General features: G+C 42.9%; 1 protein-coding gene across 1 annotated transcript; it reads left to right on the top strand.

The window, feature by feature from the left end:
• The first annotated feature begins 10,050 nt into the window (after positions 1-10,050).
• Positions 10,051-19,304, top strand: LOC139450015 (malignant T-cell-amplified sequence 1 homolog). Its single transcript, XM_071231635.1, has 6 exons — positions 10,051-10,133; positions 12,381-12,533; positions 13,614-13,714; positions 16,990-17,123; positions 17,982-18,049; positions 19,147-19,304. Exons 1-6 carry the CDS (start codon positions 10,123-10,125, stop codon positions 19,226-19,228), a joined length of 549 nt encoding a protein of 182 aa, XP_071087736.1. The 5' UTR covers positions 10,051-10,122; the 3' UTR covers positions 19,229-19,304.
• Positions 19,305-20,498: the final 1,194 nt, after the last annotated feature.

The raw sequence follows: 20,498 nt of genomic DNA, 5'->3' as shown, positions 1-20,498 counted from the left end.
GGCAACCTCTTCCTCAAAGATGGCCTGGATTGGTGTTGTCTCAGCTTGGACTCTCTCTCTCTAAGAACACTTAAAGTACGGAAAGTCGTCATACCTTCTGCTGGGTGGTTGTGAGGGCTACGGTTTCTGACAAAGTCTCCAACTGTGGTACACTTTCCTGTGCATCCAGTGGTTACGCAGTTCCAGTGTACGCAGGTCTGTCTTCTGTTGTTCAGGCAGTACCGATATCCATCTAGGACGACCTGCTGTCCACCTTTCTGGGATGTCACAAACTCAACACGATGAGGATTAGCCATGTCGAATGAACAAAAATGGGCAAACACTGTCATTTTATCCTTCTACCAATGCATGTTTTGACTTTTGAGATAACTCATGAAGTTTTTAAAGAGTATTTATCCTCTACTCAGTTAGTTCGGTTAATCCTCTGCTAAAATCACAACTATGGGGAGCATGGAGATCAACTCGTGTTAAGATCACAACTAGAAAGGACATGTAGATCATTTCAACAATAACTTGACATAATCCAGTTAATTATATTTATGTTGAGAAATGCAAATCTCTAGCTGAAATGAAAGCATTACTGGATGTATGCATTAGTGGACGCCGCCCATCTAACTTAGGATCGCTTCTCAAAGAAATCTAATATTGGAAGAGTTCATTCCTAGCATGGGTTTGTTGTTTTCATTGTGTAGGCATTACTCCACACTGCTTTATTTTTTTGTTGGCAATAGTAACTGTAGGGAAAAGTGGACGTAGGCATTAGGGGCTGGAACCCACTGTACTACTACGCATTTCCCTTCTTTACTTGGAAAACAAAAAACTTCACATGGTCCCCACCTGCCCCTACCTCCGCCCTACTTTTCTTCCCGTCTTCCCTGCTGTCCCTGTCCCCGTTCTACCATTGTATAGTTTCTTTCCCATTGATGCTCCCGTCTTCCCCATGTGCACCAGCACATACCCCTGTCCTTCCATTAGGATCCCCAATGTTTCTACCCGCTCCTTCCTCCTTCCTACTGCTATTGTCCCCTTCTCCCTGCTACCTTGTCCCCCATTTCCCCACCTGCCCCAACCTCCATATAGTTCTTTACCTGCTCATACTCCAATGTTCCTAATTATCCTACCTGATCTGTCTGTCTTCCCATTAGCCTTCCCTTCCAAGCTCCTATCCCCATGTTTCCCTACTGCCCGACTATAGCGTTCCCCATTTTCCCGCCTAACCCTTTATCCACGCTCCATAAAAGACTATCCCAGAAAAATATACATGTTATGATCGGCTCTCAGAAGATAGATCAGCTTGAAAAATGACTACCGGAGATGCGAAACCTTACGCTTCAACACACCCGTAACATTTCACGCAGACCATGCAATTCCTCTCGCGGGGGGTCTTTCTTGATTTTGACACTTCAGTGAAAGGTCGTCAAGTCGATCTGAGCCATTAGTATTGTTGATTTTCATTATCAACAGTAACACGTAAGTTCTCGCCACTTGCTTTAAAGCAACATTTGTGATCGGATTGGGAAAGCGTCGTCTACAACGTGCTGGCCGCCTGAGGGTTATTCGCATGCTTAAAGCTGGTAGAACTCGGCGATAACTCAGCGTTTTGTCTTTTAAGACGATAACGCTCGTGCCTACCGTGCACATATGGTAACTGACTTTCCCCAGCAGCAAAACATCACCAAAATGCAATGGCCAGCCACGTCCTTCTCTCTCCATCCTTTCCCTCCATCCTCCCACCTTCCACTTGGTCCTCTCTACTTCCACTCTATCCCTTTTACTTCTCTCTGAATCCTTTCCCTCCATCCTCCCACCTTCCACCTCGGTCCTCCCTACTTCCACTCTATCCCTTTTACTTCTCTCTCAATCCTTTCCCTCCATCCTCCCACCTTCCACCTCGGGCTTCCCTACTTCCACTCTATCCCTTTTACTTCTCTCTGAATCCTTTCCCTCCATCCTCCCACCTTCCACTTGGTCCTCCCTACTTCCACTCTATCCCTTTTACTTCTCTCTCAATCCTTTCCCTCCATCCTTCCACCTTCAAACAAGCAATTGAAAAAGAAACAATCAAACATATAACAAAAAAATAATAACACACAAAACAAAACTAAACAAATAACAACCAGAAAAATGGAAGTAGGGAGGACCGAGGTGGAAGGTGGGAGGATGGAGGGAAAGGACTGAGAGAGAAGTAAAAGGGATAGAGTGGAAGTAGGGAGGACCACGTGGAAGGTGGGAGGATGGAGGGAAAGGATGGAGAGAGAAGTAGAAAGGATAGAGTGGAAGTAGGGAGGACCAAGTAGAAGGTGGGAGGATGGAGGGAAAGGATGGAGAGAGAAGTAAAAAGGATAGAGTGGAAGTAGGGAGGACCGAGTGGAAGGTGGGAGGATGGAGGGAAAGGATGGAGGGAGAAGTAGAAAGGATAGAGTGGAAGTAGGGAGGACCAAGTGGAAGGTGGGAGGATGGAGGGAAAGGATTGAGAGAGAAGTAAAAGGGATAGAGTGGAAGTAGGGAGGACCAAGTGGAAGGTGGGAGGATGGAGGGAAAGGATGGAGAGAGAAGTAAAAGGGATAGAGTGGAAGTAGGGAGGACCAAGTGGAAGGTGGGAGGATGGAGGGAAAGGATTGAGAGAGAAGTAAAAGGGATAGAGTGGAAGTAGGGAGGACCGAGGTGGAAGGTGGGAGGATGGAGGGAAAGGATTGAGAGAGAAGTAAAAGGGATAGAGTGGAAGTAGGGAGGACCAAGTGGAAGGTGGGAGGATGGAGGGAAAGGATTGAGAGAGAAGTAAAAGGGATAGAGTGGAAGTAGGGAGGACCACGTGGAAGGTGGGAGGATGGAGGGAAAGGATGGAGAGAGAAGTAGAAAGGATAGAGTGGAAGTAGGGAGGACCAAGTAGAAGGTGGGAGGATGGAGGGAAAGGATTGAGAGAGAAGTAAAAGGGATAGAGTGGAAGTAGGGAGGACCAAGTGGAAGGTGGGAGGATGGAGGGAAAGGATGGAGAGAGAAGTAAAAGGGATAGAGTGGAAGTAGGGAGGACCAAGTGGAAGGTGGGAGGATGGAGGGAAAGGATTGAGAGAGAAGTAAAAGGGATAGAGTGGAAGTAGGGAGGACCGAGGTGGAAGGTGGGAGGATGGAGGGAAAGGATTGAGAGAGAAGTAAAAGGGATAGAGTGGAAGTAGGGAGGACCAAGTGGAAGGTGGGAGGATGGAGGGAAAGGATTGAGAGAGAAGTAAAAGGGATAGAGTGGAAGTAGGGAGGACCGAGGTGGAAGGTGGGAAGATGGAGGGAAAGGATTGAGAGAGAAGTAGAAAGGATAGAGTGGAAGTAGGGAGGACCAAGTAGAAGGTGGGAGGATGGAGGGAAAGGATGGAGAGAGAAGTAGAAAGGATAGAGTGGAAGTAGGGAGGACCAAGTGGAAGGTGGGAGGATGGAGGGAAAGGATGGAGAGAGAAGTAGAAAGGATAGAGTGAAAGTAGGGAGGACCAAATGGAAGGTGGGAGGATGGAGGGAAAGGATTGAGAGAGAAGTAAAAGGGATAGAGTGGAAGCAGGGAGGACCAAGTGGAAGGTGGGAGGATGGAGGGAAATGATTCAGAGAGAAGTAAAAGGGATAGAGTGGAAGTAGGGAGGACCAAGTGGAAGGTGGGAGGATGGAGGGAAAGGATTGAGAGAGAAGTAAAAGAGATAGAGTGGAAGTAGGGAGGACCGAGGTGGAAGGTGGGAGGATGGAGGGAAAGGATTGAGAGAGAAATAAAAGGGATAGAGTGGAAGTAGGGAGGACCGAGGTGGAAGGTGGGAGGATGGAGGGAAAGGATTGAGGGAGAAGTAAAAAGGATAGAGTGGAAGTAGGGAGGACCGAGGTGGAAGGTGGGAGGATGGAGGGAAAGGATTGAGAGAGAAGTAGAAAGGATAGAGTGGAAGTAGGGAGGACCAAGTGGAAGGTGGGAGGATGGAGGGAAAGGATGGAGAGAGAAGTAGAAAGGATAGAGTGGAAGTAGGGAGGACCAAGTAGAAGGTGGGAGGATGGAGGGAAAGGATGGAGAGAGAAGTAAAAAGGATAGAGTGGAAGTAGGGAGGACCGAGGTGGAAGGTGGGAGGATGGAGGGAAAGGATGGAGAGAGAAGTAGAAAGGATAGAGTGAAAGTAGGGAGGACCAAGTGGAAGGTGGGAGGATGGAGGGAAAGGATTGAGAGAGAAGTAAAAGGGATAGAGTGGAAGTAGGGAGGACCAAGTGGAAGGTGGGAGGATGGAGGGAAATGATTCAGAGAGAAGTAAAAGGGATAGAGTGGAAGTAGGGAGGACCAAGTGGAAGGTGGGAGGATGGAGGGAAAGGATTGAGAGAGAAGTAGAAAGGATAGAGTGGAAGTAGGGAGGACCAAGTGGAAGGTGGGAGGATGGAGGGAAAGGATGGAGAGAGAAGTAAAAGGGATAGAGTGGAAGTAGGGAGGACCGAGGTGGAAGGTGGGAAGATGGAGGGAAAGGATTGAGAGAGAAGTAGAAAGGATAGAGTGGAAGTAGGGAGGACCAAGTGGAAGGTGGGAGGATGGAGGGAAAGGATGGAGAGAGAAGTAAAAGGGATAGAGTGGAAGTAGGGAGGACCAAGTGGAAGGTGGGAGGATGGAGGGAAAGGATTGAGAGAGAAGTAAAAGGGATAGAGTGGAAGTAGGGAGGACCGAGGTGGAAGGTGGGAAGATGGAGGGAAAGGATTGAGAGAGAAGTAGAAAGGATAGAGTGGATGTAGGGGAAACCAAGTAGAAGGTGGGAGGATGGAGGGAAAGGATGGAGAGAGAAGTAAAAGGGATAGAGTGGAAGTAGGGAGGACCGAGGTGGAAGGTGGGAAGATGGAGGGAAAGGATTGAGAGAGAAGTAAAAGGGATAGAGTGGAAGTAGGGAGGACCGAGGTGGAAGGTGGGAAGATGGAGGGAAAGGATTGAGAGAGAAGTAGAAAGGATAGAGTGGATGTAGGGGAAACCAAGTAGAAGGTGGGAGGATGGAGGGAAAGGATGGAGAGAGAAGTAAAAGGGATAGAGTGGAAGTAGGGAGGACCGAGGTGGAAGGTGGGAGGATGGAGGGAAAGGATTGAGAGAGAAGTAAAAGGGATAGAGTGGAAGTAGGGAGGACCGAGGTGGAAGGTGGGAAGATGGAGGGAAAGGATTGAGAGAGAAGTAAAAGGGATAGAGTGGAAGTAGGGAGGAGCGAGGTGGAAGGTGGGAGGATGGAGGGAAAGGATTGAGAGAGAAGTAAAAGGGATAGAGTAGAAGTAGGGAGGACCGAGGTGGAAGGTGGGAAGATGGAGGGAAAGGATGGAGGGAGAAGTAGAAAGGATAGAGTGGAAGTAGGGAGGACCAAGTAGAAGGTGGGAGGATGGAGGGAAAGGATGGAGAGAGAAGTAAAAGGGATAGAGTGGAAGTAGGGAGGACCGAGGTGGAAGGTGGGAGGATGGAGGGAAAGGATTGAGAGAGAAGTAAAAGGGATAGAGTGGAAGTAGGGAGGACCGAGGTGGAAGGTGGGAGGATGGAGGAAAAGGATTGAGAGAGAAGTAAAAGGGATAGAGTGGAAGTAGGGAGGACCAAGTGGAAGGTGGGAGGATGGAGGGAAAGGATGGAGAGAGAAGTAAAAGGGATAGAGTGGAAGTAGGGAGGACCAAGTGGAAGGTGGGAGGATGGAGGGAAAGGATTGAGAGAGAAGTAAAAGGGATAGAGTGGAAGTAGGGAGGACCAAGTGGAAGGTGGGAGGATGGAGGGAAAGGATGGAGGGAGAAGTAAAAGGGATAGAGGGGGCGTAGGGAAAACCACTCTATCCTTTCTACTTCTCTCACAATCCTTTCCCTCCATCCTCCCACCTTCCACATGGTTTTTCCTACGTCCCCTCTATCCCTTTCACTTCTCCCTCCATCCTTTCCCTCCATCCTCCCACCTTCCACCTCTGTCCTCCCTACTTCCCCTCTATCCCTTTTACTTCTCTCTCAATCCTTTCCCTCCATCCTCCCACCTTCCACCTTGGTCCTCCCTACTTCCACTCTATCCCTTTTACTTCTCTCTCCATCCTTTCCCTCCATCCTCCCACCTTCCACTTGGTCCTCCCTACTTCCACTCTATCCTTTTTACTTCTCCCTCAATCCTTTCCCTCCATCCTCCCACCTTCCACCTCGGTCCTCCCTACTTCCACTCTATCCCTTTTATTTCTCTCTCAATCCTTTCCATCTATCCTCCCACCTTCCACCTCGGTCCTCCCTACTTCCACTCTATCCCTTTTACTTCTCTCTGAATCATTTCCCTCCATCCTCCCACCTTCCACCTCGGTCCTCCCTACTTCCACTCTGTCCCTTTTACTTCTCTCTCAATCCTTTCCCTCCATCCTCCCACCTTCCACCTCGATCCTCCCTACTTCCCCACTATCCCTTTTACTTCTCTCTCAATCCTATCCCTCCATCCTTCCACCTTCAAACAAGCAATTGAAAAAGAAACAATCAAACATATAACAAAAAAATAATAACACACAAAACAAAACTAAACAAATAACAACCAGAAAAATGGAAGTAGGGAGGACCGAGGTGGAAGGTGGGAGGATAGATGGAAAGGATGGAGGGAGAAGTAAAAGGGATAGAGGGGGCGTAGGGAAAACCACTCTATCCTTTCTACTTCTCTCTCAATCCTTTCCCTCCATCCTCCCACCTTCCACCTCGGTCCTCCCTACTTCCACTCTATCCCTTTTACTTCTCTCTCAATCCTTTCCCTCCATCCTCCCACCTTCCACCTCGATTCTCCCTACTTCCCCTCTATCCTTTCTACTTCTCTCTCAATCCTTTTCCTCCATCCTCCCACCTTCCACCTTGGTCCTCCCTACTTCCACTCTATCCTTTTTACTTCTCCCTCCATCCTTTGGTTGTGGTTTGCCTGTTGTTTTTGTTTCTTTCTTTTGTTATTTGTCGGTTGGTTGTTCGTTACTTTGTCTTCTTGGTTGCTTGGTTTATTAGCGGGGATATTTACTTTGCATGGTTGGTTGGTTCGTTCGTTGTTTTGTTCATTCCTTGGTTCAATGATTGTTTGTTTGTCCTTTTTGTTGTTCTTTTTGTTTGGTTTGGTGTTTCTTTGGTTGTTGCTCTTGATTTGTTGTTGTTGTTTTTTTGTTTTGTACATTTTTATATTTTTTATTTATTTCTTGTTTGGTTGATTAGTAATTTTGCTGTTTCTTTGTTGTTTTTTACCTGCTTCGTTTTTTTTATTGCTTCGTTGGTTGTTTGTTGTGTTGTTTTATCATGTTGTTTTTTCGTTTATTGTTTGTTTTTTGCTTAGCTGTTTGATTGATCGTTTGTTTCTTTGGGGTTTCTTGTCATTTGGTAGTTTCTTTGGTTGGTTGGTTACTTTGTTTATTGGTTCTTTTAATATTTGTTTGCTTGTGTTGTTCGTTATTTGATTGGTTACTTTGTTGTTTCCTTCTGTCTCCATTTTTCTTATTTTTTGTTTGGTTAGTTGTTCATTTCACTGTTTGATTGCTTGTATGGTTAGTTTGCTGTTTTTGTATTATACGAAGGTTGCTTTCTTTTATTGTTTCTTTCTCCTATTTTTTGGTGTATGTGTGTGTGTGTGTGTGTGGTGGTGGGGGAAGGAGGGTGGGGGTGTTTTCTTGTTTCATTGTTTGTTGGTTGGTTTACTTGTTCTTTTCGCTACTGTGGCCGATGTAGTTTTTGTATATATTTGTTTTAATTTCATTTTAGGTTTTTACGTATATTTATTATATATAACTAGTTGTCAGTTTCAGTCAGCTATAACAAAGTGTATCTGACCTGTCTTACCTACTAACTGCCCCATGGCCTTCATTTGCTGATTGGCCAAGCTAACACCTATTGTTAAACTGCATGCTTTGATTACACTGCATACTCTCTCAGCACATGAACTGACAGAACTGCTTAGACCAGCAAAGGATAAAGAGATAATATTAAATCAGGTGAGTTAAATGGTTATAATCTCTATCTTGTGTTGTATTTAAATAATACAGTATGTTTAAAGTGTCATATGAAGTAAACTAAATGTATGTAATCTAACATAAATGTTGATTATGTCTAAATATTTAAATCTGCATAAGATAAGCTAAACACCCATACTTTATCACCAAAATGTATCACTTCAATGAAATATGTGTGAAAATGTTTTACTTCAAGAGTGTTTTAAAAAGCTTAGTAATGTACAGATTCAGATGTGATACATGCAAATCATTGTAAACAAAATGTGTGTATTACTTTGTTCAATATATTTAATGTTAAATAGTGTTTTATTCTATGTATTGTTTATTCAGATAATCTATGGTGTTACCATACGTGTGGCAGTTAGGATCCACACCCTTGTATCACCCACAGGGTATGCATTGTGTTATTTATATTTGTCTAAGACTTACAATGTAATCTAATTGTGATGACCACATTTAATGTAAGATCATATCATTAATTTCTGTCTTAAAGTATTGTATATGTTTATGCAGAATGTGTATGTTTCTAGGTTTGTCAGCACCATACCTGTGCTCGTGGGTTTCACCGTGCGTGCGTGCGTGCGTTTCATTGTTTGTTTCATTGGTTGGTGGGGCACGGGTGGCCCAGTCGTCAAAGGCGCCGCGATTCGCTGTGCAGAGTTGCGTCCCTTGGACACGCCAGAAACCTATGATTGTGGGTTCGAATCCCGGTTCGCCCCAATTATGTTTCTAGGTTTGTCAGCACCATACCTGTGCTCGTGGGTTTCACCGAAGTGGTAAACGTCTGAGACCTGCATCGGGCAGACCGACTTCGGGCTTTCCTCCGACATGAAGCTGACACGCCGCGATATGACTGGAATACTGTTAAAAGCGGCGTTAAACCCAACTCACTCACCCACTCACTCATTGGTTGGTTGTTCGTTCGTTTGTTAGTGTGTTAGTTTGGCTCTTTCTTTGGTTTCTTGGGGCAGACAAAACAAGCAATCAGGAAAACAAACAATCAACAAACTAACCATACAATCAACCAGACAAACAGCTATACGACAGAGCAAACATTCAACAACAACAACAAAAACGCCCAAAAAATGAAACAATATATAAAGACAATATAACAAAGAACAAAACAAAGAAACCAGCAACAATCAAAAAAAAAAAAAAGGAACCACCAAAGATAAACAACAACAAACCACTACAAAACTGCAAGACAGAACTACTGAAGGAATCTCATGAAAACGAGAGACATTTACAAACACTTAACCAAACAAGATAGTAACACCATCAAATTCGTTTTGCATTCTAGAATAGTTATGCATAGAACTACTAGAGACATTAAATAATCTAGCTATATCCATTTGCTATGTACGACGACAGACAGATCGTGGTCCCCATGAATGTGATGCACCCAACCACCTTCGCGAGTTAGTTTGATTCGATGTAAATGGTTTAGCCTGGCGAAATGAATTCATGCAGGGTTTTTTAAAACTATTTTTTGTCCGTTTAATGTTTGATAACAAGATAAGAAGTCAGGCACATCTCCACGGAGTTTTCGAATGATTTGTATCGGGACTGTTTTGTTTGACTGATCTGATCGTGCACTCGTGTACAGGGTACAACATACGTTCAATCATAAACACTTTCGGAAACAGAGCCACAAAATACGTTTCCAAGGAGACACTGATGGCACGGTCGGAGCATGCAAAGTGAGTCGAGATATCGGTCCAGATAATTTTATAAACATGAATAAATTCCGCCATACTTAAACTTACCTCAAAGCTTATATTCAAATGGTCCAGATAAACCGATGGTTGATACTATGACCAAGGGTCTTTCGTTGCAAAAGTATGCACAGAAAATAGCACAGAGAGTAAACATATTGACAGAATAACTTTGTAAATATTTGAAATCAGCTACCCACGATAGCCTTAGAAATAATGTATTTCAAAATGGTCGCATTTTATCACATCGGAATTTTACAAGTTTGGGTTACATGCCGATTTGGGATTGCGTATGCTCTATTTACGGTACATATCGGATCTTTCAGTAAATACCAATGAAGTTTTATTACCATTGGAGCAAAGACATAGCGCTAACGGAATACAAAACCCCAAAAGGAGTACAACTTCTGCCGAGCATGCTTTGATCAGAAGAACCAAAATATTACAACATGTTTAAGAAGTAAGTCAATATGACTTATCACGGAATCGTGTCAAAACTGTTCTTTATCTGTTACGATGTTCTGATCATGTTTCATATTGCGAAATCGCCGAAAAGCGAAGCAATCGCAGTAAAATAGACGCTGATTGGGGCACGTTTGCTTGACACCGGGAAAACAGCACTTGCCGGTCGCTGTGACCCATCTGACGAGACGAGATAATCATTATGTCTACTTGACGCGGTATATCATAATCTTAATTTTCCAATGTAATTTATGCAGAATCCGAAAAAATGACAATGAATTTGTGAAAATACGTCCATACGCCATACGATATTTACCAAAAAATTAGTCAATCACATCTGCATATTTGTGGTTTGTAATGAAAGATTAAGTCAAAACTAACCTATTGACAGTATTGTATTCGGAATGAAAAGAATATCATTAAATGTTCACAAAAGCCAGATTTCTTTTATAATTTTCTGAATACAATGTCTCAAATGAACATATAATGGAGGACTTCCTCCTTGGTTTTTTGGTTGTTGTTTTTGGTTTTTTGGTTGTTGTTTTTGGTTTTTTGTTGTTGTTTTTTTGTTTTATCCCAATTGCATGGATCAATGATCATGATATTTATCACTGGATTGTCTGGTCCAGACTCGATTATTTACAGACTGCCACCATAAAGCTCTAATATTGCTAAGTTTGGCGTAAAACAACCAACCAACCAGATTCTCTCTTTCAGTGAGAATCTTATTATAGGAACAAATGACAAATATGATATTTAAATTAGGGCTGGGATGGGTAACACGGCTCAGCTGGCACTGAGGAGGACCTTGTTACTAACAGGACTACCCTCAACCGTGGTTAGTCACATGATATATGGTTTAATGACAATAGCAATAAAACTCCATGGTTACATCTAAATTCAGTTACTGATATTTGCGTTTCTTTCTGATAATGCAGCGTAGAAATTGGCACTAGTCCTGTAGTCCTTGCCAAACTGCCCAATAGTTAAGGTATCATAAGGACTAGTAGAAATCTGCCATTTTTAAGGGTTTTGCTATATGTTATCATTATAAGGACTAGTGGAGTAAAACTGTAATGCACACATTCTTTCGAACTTTGCTATTTTTGTGTCAAGATAAAGCTGCAGTCATCTCCAGTGTATGTATGATCAGATCGTTTTATGAGTCTGTCTAAAAAAATTGCCCAGGCTCCAGTAAAACAAATCCCTTTCGGATATTTTGTATCCAACTCTTGTGATCTGCCGGGGCAACCCAGTTAGTGTCAGGTAATAGGGGGTTGGGTACCTGGGTAGCAGATTTGGACTCGTCCCAGCCCTAGTATAAATAGCACTCTCACTTTGTTATTGACATCACTAATAATCATTCCTAATAAACATAAAATCTGCATTCATACTGTCATATTCGATATGCATATTAAATTTCACACTCACTCATAATCCCCAGGTACATACAATGAAATTTAAATGTTAAACAGTCACATAATCTATCAATTACAATGACTTTGTACCACAAAGTTCAGTTTTCCTTATTGATATTCACTGAACATGCTTTCTGGGCCTTCTCGAGCACTTCTTTAGGCACAAATTCACAGCAGTTCACACCCTGATTCTTCTTAACACGCATAACTTTGAACTGATTCTGGACAGTTTCATTTAGGTGAATGATTGTATGCAACTTTAGCAGGCTTCGCTTAACATTAATTCACAGAACTCATCTCAAAGCTTTGTGTAGCAGTAGCAAGCACTAAGATCTGATCTCCAAGCTTTGTGTAGCGGTAGCAAACACTAACATCTGATCTCCAAGCTTTGTGTAGCGGTAGCGAGCAATAAGATCTGATCTCCAAGCTTTGTGTAGCAGTAGCGAGCACTAAGATCTGATCTCCAAGGTTTGTGTAGCAGTAGCGAGCACTAAGATCTGATCTCGAAGCTTTGTGTAGCGGTAGCGAGCACTGAGATCTGATCTCAAAGCTTTGTGTAGCGGTAGCGAGCACTAAGATCTGATCTCCAAGCTTTGTGCAGCGGTAGCGAGCACTAAGATCTGATCTCCAAGCTTTGTTTAGCAGTAGCGAACACTAAGATCTGATCTCCAAGCTTTGTGTAGCAGTAGCGAGCACTAAGATCTGATCTCCAAGCTTTGTGTAGCAGTAGCGAGCACTAAGATCTGAGATTGCTAGAATGATAGAATTCATTTTTTTTATGATGTATGCTCATTAATAGTTTCAAATGTCTTCCATTTCGGTGCCAGGTTTGACAGTAAGGATGCAGTATCGAACGTGAACAATGCCAAATCGTCAGTACAGAAAGGCATCCGCAATGCAGTCCTAGAGCAGTTCCCACACATCAAATCCTACATTGATGAGATTTTGCCCAAGAAGGAGCCACTTAAAGTTGTCAAATGGTGAGATCTGTTGTAATACATACTGAACAGAACAAGTTTGGGATCGGGAATATTTATAGACATTTAGAAGTTGTGTGCTAGGTCATGACTACAAAAAATATCCCCAAAATTAATCATGAGCCCAAATGTTTTGATTCAGTATTCTACTACATGCTGCTATTTAGCAGTTAAAGACTGTAAACAAAAAGTCATTTAGAAAACAACTCTCACACTGAAGGAAGGTAGTAAGTAGTAAATGTATAGTTCTGGCCCCAAGCTTGTTTCACCTTTACCTGTTTACACCGGAGGATATAATTAAGTCCCAGAGGGGATAACAGGTTAGTGTCACTAAGCAACCTTTGCTGGTCAAAAGAGATGACTAGATCAACATGATGAAGTGGTCCCACTCCTTGACTTGGTTGATGCCGTATCATCGTACATCGTCAGCGTGTATGGTTGCTCCTAATATCAAAAATAGTTTGGCCCTGACTCAGTTATTTGCAGGCCTCCATTGTAAAGCAGGAATATTGCTGTCAGGTCGGTAAATATGTTTTATATCAACAAAGTATATCACTGAGTGTAATATAAGAATCTGGGGTCAGTTCCTCAAAGCTATCATTGCACTAAGGTTATCGTCACTCCCATACTTCAACATAGACTTACAACTGTCGTTGCGCTACAATCATTTGTGGATTGGGGCCCTGATCTGTTGCTGAAAATTCAATGAAGTATACACGGGAGACGCTCAAAAGTTCATACAACTTAGCTTCCATTTAAAGCTGTTCCTTATTTTCCGTTAGCATATGTTTTCTCTCTGTGTTGTGTCCTCACTTTTCAGGGTAAGACATGAGCACAAGTCTGTCAGTCCAAGACAAGTGAAAATCTTGAAGGACTAGTTGTCTTCTTGCAAGATCTATTAAAATTACACAAACCAACATTCCATTTTGTGCTGTGGACTAGTTGAATTTTACTCATGGTTTCTCTACCTGCTTGTGTAATAAGTTCCAAAACATTGTTATCATGACTCATAATAGATATGTCTGCATAACATAAATGTCATAAGTCTGTTGACATCGTTAATAAGATTTTGTTTGTTTACAGTCATGAACATATAGAAATTCTAGCCAATCAGACAGGTGACCTCCTGTTCTTCCGACAAAGAGATGGCCCGTACTGTCCGACACTCAGGCTCATTCACAAATGTAAGTATTCCCTGCCCATGTGTCAATCACTGGAATTGTCCTCCCTGGGGCTGAAATTGCCCCTTGCACTCAGATGCTTGTCATAAGAGGCGACTATAATAGGCTTGGTTGTGTCAGTGTTTTGATGGATCATTCTTGCTCATACTATTTACCATTGGTCCAGCCTCAAGTACAATCTTGTCTGTGACCTGTGAAGATTCGGGTTTGAATTGATCTTCAGCAACCCATGCGTGTAGAAAAGCTGACTAATGGGATTGAATGGTCAGACTCTCTGACTTGGCATGTCATCGCATCACAATTGCGAAGATCGATGCTCATGATGTCAATCCCTTAATTGTCTGGTGCAGACTTGATTTACAGAGTGTGAGCTTATGACTGCTGACACAGAAACAAACAAACAACGCTACTGGCCCAGGTCAAGTTCCTTCTTGTCACAGTGATGTAGCTTCATTATTGCTACCTGTGCCATATATCAATATGTCCTAACCTCTTCACAGTGTGTTGGTTGCTACAGTCCGTTTGACTCCAAATGAGAACGATGAATTGCAAAATAACTCGAAATCCAGAAAAGTGTATGAAACATCAATACAGTACTTGACCATGAATACCCTGTACCCAACAAAATCTGAATTTTGTTTATTTGAAGACCCATGATGGATGAAGTTCTTTAAGAAACTATCATGTAATTTTGTATAGAAATATGTACATGACACGTAGGGGGGACAAACCGTGGAAGGCACAGCGCAAGCACACATGCACTGCACATTCTGTGGTAGGGGAAATGACAGAGCGTTAGAGGGGCCGTCTCATGATAATTTCAGTCGCAATCTGACTCGCTCATGCCATAGATCTCGTCGTCGGAACTGCTGGTGCCTGAACCGACTGCCACTATTATAGGTTGGACTGTTGCTGGCCGTAGTCCATCTTTTGACCAATAACGTGGCTCTATCTCGTCAACGACTGTGGCCACATAACGCCTCCATGTTTCTACTGTTACCCGACCAAGGGATTCCTTTACGAGTTGTTCAACGTCTCGTAATTTGAACGTTGTATTCGATCATCCAACGTCACCCTTGACGATGCCCCACACCAACTAGATTGAATTCAGGTCACAGTGATAAGGTGGCAGTCGTAAGACAGCGTGAGCGTGACCCTGACCCTTGATGTAACTGTCAACTTTATACACGGGGTCAGGTTTCATAGTTTTGATGATTTCATAGAGCTGTGGTTCCGTCGCTCGAGAAGGAAAGGTAATGTTCCTCCGTTGCAGCCAAGTAACCATGTCTCCTTTACGGTTATTAGAGGTCGGAGTCTTGCTTTCTGGATCCTGCACACTATGATACGGTGCATTGTCCATGACAATGAGAGACTTGGTAGGCAAAGCAGGGACTAATTTATCTTTCACCCACTCCAGAAATACATTGCCGTTCATTTCTGTGTGGTAGTCCCTGTTGTCTAGGGCTGTGTTGTGTGAACGGTCTGACATTGTTCGTAGCCGAAATCATTACCTTCGTACCATCAAGCAGAAACGTGAAGAAGGATTTGATCTTCTTAGATGAGACATGGGTAAATGCGTCACACACAGCCAGCAGTCAGTGGGTACCCAGTGGTGACTGTAAGGAGTCTGGTAGAAAGTTACCAATGGGAAAGGGTGAAAGCCTCATAGTTCTCCATGCTGGTTCTGCTAGTCAGGGTTTTCTCCCAGACTGTGACCTTGTCTTTAGAGCCAAGGCCAAAGACAACAGGGACTACCACACAGAAATGAACGGCAATGTATTTCTGGAGTGGGTGAAAGATAAATTAGTCCCTGCTTTGCCTACCAAGTCTCTCATTGTCATGGACAATGCACCGTATCATAGTGTGCAGGATCCAGAAAGCAAGACTCCAACCTCTAATAACCGTAAAGGAGACATGGTTACTTGGCTGCAACGGAGGAACATTACCTTTCCTTCTCGAGCGACGAAACCACAGCTCTATGAAATCATCAAAACTATGAAACCTGACCCCGTGTATAAAGTTGAGTTACATCAAGGGTCAGGGTCACGCTGTCTTACGACTGCCACCTTATCACTGTGACCTGAATTCAATCTAGTTGGTGTGGGGCATCGTCAAGGGTGACGTTGGATGATCGAATACAACGTTCAAATTACGAGACGTTGAACAACTCGTAAAGGAATCCCTTGGTCGGGTAACAGTAGAAACATGGAGGCGTTATGTGGCCACAGTCGTTGACGAGATAAAGCCACGTTATTGGTCACGAGATGGACTACGGCCAGCAACAGTCCAACCTATAATAGTGGCAGTCGGTTCAGGCACCAGCAGTTCCGACGACGAGATCTATGGCATGAGCGAGTCAGATTGCGACTGAAATTATCATGAGACGGCCCCTCTAACGCTCTGTCATTTCCCCTACCACAGAACGTGCAGTGCATGTGTGCTTGTGCTGTGCCTTCCACGGTTTGTCCCCCCTACGTGTCATGTACATATTTCTATACAAAATTACATGATAGTTTCTTAAAGAACTTCATCCGTCATGGGTCTTCAAATAAACAAAATTCAGATTTTGTTGGGTACAGGGTATTCATGGTCAAGTACGACCCGTGAAGATGCGGGATAGAATAGGTCTTCTGCAACCCATGCTTGCCGTAAAAGGCGACTATGCTTGTCGTAAAAGGCGACTAACGGGATCGGGTGGTCAGGCTCGCTGACTTGGTTGATCCAGGTCATCGATCCCAATTGCGTGGATCGATGATCATGATATCAATCACTGGATTGTCTGGTCCAGACTTGATTATTTACAGACCGCCGTCATATAGCTGGAATATTGCTGAGTGCGGCGTAAAACAACCAACCAACCAACTAACCATGGTCAAGTACAGTATTGATGTTTCATACACTTTTCTGGATTTCAAGTTATTTTGCAATTCATTGTTCTCATTTGGAGTCAAACGGACTGTAGCAGTAGCCTATGGCCAATGTAGGGTCATTTCTTTTCGTGATTACTGGTATAATGGTCATCGAGATGTCTCAGTGTTTTGTCTTTATTATGATCAGTGTGTACAAGTGTTTCAGTCTGTGACTTTAGCCACTCATCTGAAGCCTGAGTCTAGTAACATTCTGTCCGGTCTAGTAAGCTCATTTTGTAATAGTCCAATGATAACATAAAAAAATTACAATCTCTCCCTCATCTCTTATAACGGTCATCGTTTCGCGTGGGTAAGTGTACATTATTACTATTACAGTCATTACAGTTGATATTGTTTCTGGATGAACAGACCCGTTCCTGCTTCCCCTCATGCAAGTGGACAAGGGTGCAATCCGCTTTGTACTGAGCGGTGCCAACATCATGTGCCCGGGGCTGACGTCGCCGGGCGCCAGGATGACCAGAGTAGACAAAGATTCCGTTGTTGTATCCTTTGGGAACTGCTTCGTATACACAGAGGTGCTTCAGCTTAAATCTACTGTTAATTCTTTAATACAGACAAGGTCTATCAAAGAAATGAAAGCAGGCAGCCGCAGTGAGAGGCCAGGGTACACGTTACTCCCATACACGAACAGAGACTAGTCCTAACGCGAAGATCGTTGTGTGAAAATAGTCCCAGGTCCGAAATATTACAGTGCATAAGATATACCATATAGCAATTACAAACTCCTTTTTGGCGGAGCGGTGGGCTATCCTATTGGTTACAGCATTGGCTTGTCCCACTGAAGACCGGGTTCAGTTCCCACAGTGATACAATGTTTGAAGCCCATATCTGGTTTCCCTCTGCCATGATATTGCTGCGGTATTGCTGGTGAGAGAGTGAGCATGGTTTTACACCACTTATAGCAATATGTTGGTAATATCACAGCAGAGGACACCAGAAATGGCCTTCACACATTGTAGCCATGTGGGGAATGGAACCCAGGCTTTCATCGGGACAAGCGAACAATCTCATGATCAGGCAGCCCCACCACCCCTGCAATATTGTATTGCTAAAGCTGGTGTAAGACCATACTCGCTCACTCACCCCACTCACTCACGTTAATGCTGTTCTTTGGATGTAGTTGATGAATTTCAGATTGTTGAAACTTAAATAAAGTCTGGCTTCACAGAGAAGTCAGGTCAAGGTCAGTGGTAGCCTCTTTTCATAGATTTACAGTATTTTACTGCACTGATCATGCTCATGTTGGGTAAGACATTTCACCAAGCAGCACTTTCCATCTTGCTGAATACTGATTTTTTCCGAATGTGTGTCTGTGTTGCAATCCTCCTTAGCTTCTACAGGCGATCATGGCCGAGGGAAAGGAGCATGCACTAGCCATTGGTCTCACAAAGATGGCTACAGATGAAATGTAAGTGGATGGTCATGTGATATATTATATAATGACAATAATAATCTGTCTTTCCACTGCAAGTCACTTATGTTCGCTTTTCTTTCTGACTATGCTGGTCCACTGCATGGGGATTCAATGTCAGAATAGGCCCCCAGCAACCTCTGCTAGTCCACTCCGTGGGTATTTTACGTTAGAATAGGTCCCCAGCAACCTGTGCTGGTCATTAGTTAATGGATCAGGTTGGGCTTGTTGACTTGTTGATAGTATTAATTGTACCCCAACACAATAGCAATCGGTATTGTTCAGTCTCAATTGTTGCGGGAATATTGCCGAGTGCATTAAACACTATTAATAATAAACAAATTAAATACAGTTCTAGCTTTGTTTAATTATATGCCCCTGGGCCTCACTGAAGTGGTAAATACCAAGAACAGGACATTTCCCTGAGGCAAGGGATTTAACTGTCTTTAAAAGTGCAGTTTCCAAACTTGCCGAACTAGGTTTGAATTCTGTGGCTCAAGTGTAGCGCTACCAGTGGCTATTACAAGTCCCAATCATATTCCACTTATCATATTACTTGCATTTGTATCAAACAAAATGGTGGTGTCAAGTCAAGACAGTCTGATCGAAAATTAAGATCTATATTGTTAAAAAACGAGTCTCACCTCGCGAAATTGCCGAGTTGACAGTACAAATGCTTTGTATATCCTGCAATCGATCTAAATTCAAGCTAGATCGACAAGGGTTGAAACTGGACTTTTATCGTCACTTTCTGGTTTTCTCCCAGTCCCAGACATACTGTGATATAAGAATGCAGTGTGTAACTCAACTCACTGTGACCAGGAAAATGGTTAACTTGTGTCATTCCGTAACATGGACTGTTGTTTCCAAAAGATGTGTGATGTTATATATGTCTCTTAGGCGGCACAGGGGACCCGGTTGTCAAAGGTACTGAAATTCAGCTTGCAGAATCCTATCACACGCCAGAACAAACGATTGTTGGTTCAAATCCCAGATTCACCAGGATTGTTTCTTGGTTTGTCAGCACCATAACATGGTCAAAGCAGCCTTAACCCCAACTCCCTCACTGCTGCAGCGCTGTCCTTGTGTTTCAGATTACAAAAGAACAAGGGTATCGGCGTGGACAACATTCACTTCTTGAACGACGGTCTATGGAATATGAAAAGTGTAAAGTGACCTTTAATCAAATACTAGATTGTTTTCTTTCAATGTCTCCTTTATTTTCTGTATTTAACAACTGAAAATAAATATGTGCCAGTAACAGTGTCGCTATTTTATTTCTGGAAGGACAATTCACCAGACTGTGGCATGCTACAGTTGGTGCAATCATCTTCATCTGTGACATCAGCGACCAGGGTAGGATAGAGTGTGGGATTCTGCAGGATTCAAATTCGACTTGGTCATATACAAACTGTGACTTCAGACTGAGTTCAGTCTAATAATAATGAACTCTCCTGAAAATGATGCTAAGAGCCAAGTTCAGGGTAGTAGTCTCAAACAAAAGATTTTGAGAGCACAGAACTGTCAAAGCACAATAACACTGAAATTATCATGTGTATACTGGATGTATTTCAATAAAGACTTGAAGCACAAGGCCTGGGTTTGATATCCAACATGGGTACAGTGTGTAGAATCAGTTACTCCGGGGAAGGGTGTAACGCTGCCTGGATAGAGTTGTCTCCCTTTGCTTCATATGCAAGAGCTGTTCCATTCAGCTGTACTAAGAAAAAGTACTCAACAAAAGATAAAAAAGTTTATTTGATAACAATAATTGGACGGAACATACAGTATTTATTTTGGTTGTCGATTCATTGCCCAACCAGTATTTATTTTAGATTGTTCAAACACCACTTTGTCTATCTTTTTACACCTATTGTACAATGCATATCACTGGAATGATGCTTGTTACGTCTATAGACCAAGACTGACAATGGGATCTGCTTCGTGGAACGGGGCCAGACTCTAGAGATTCTTCCTTTTTAATAGTGAAAATATTTTTCTGATATTTGTAGATGTAATGTGAGCAGGTCTCAAAAACTGATTGGGCAGTTGAATCAATGTTATACTCACGCATTATTCATAATTTCATATATTAACAAGGCTAGGTCATCAGAAGATTAACATGAAGTCTGTGAAGTTTCCTTGTAGGATAACATTTCATCATAGTTATTCTCTAATTGTTCCTGTATTTACATTGATGAGTGACACCTGGTTTGCCCATCCTATCGAAGTGTTACATAATTAGATTGTTCACACAAATGCTGCAGTGGTAGATAACTAATTTTAACAATAAAATATATATTATTTCAAATCTGAGCATTAAAATCATACATATCCAGAACAATATGTTTAGAATTTCAATTTCATCAGAATATGGTATACTATAATACTATCACAAAATGAAATTATTGCAATTGACAACCGCCAGCGGTTGTTAGAAATCACC

This window comes from Haliotis cracherodii, unplaced genomic scaffold (genome assembly GCF_022045235.1).
Source record: "Haliotis cracherodii isolate W230 unplaced genomic scaffold, xgHalCrac1.p SCAF_8, whole genome shotgun sequence".
In the NCBI taxonomy this organism is placed as follows: Eukaryota; Metazoa; Mollusca; class Gastropoda; order Lepetellida; family Haliotidae; genus Haliotis; species Haliotis cracherodii.
The sequence above is the reverse complement of the archived record's forward strand: the minus strand, read 5'-3'. Positions and strand labels throughout refer to the sequence as shown.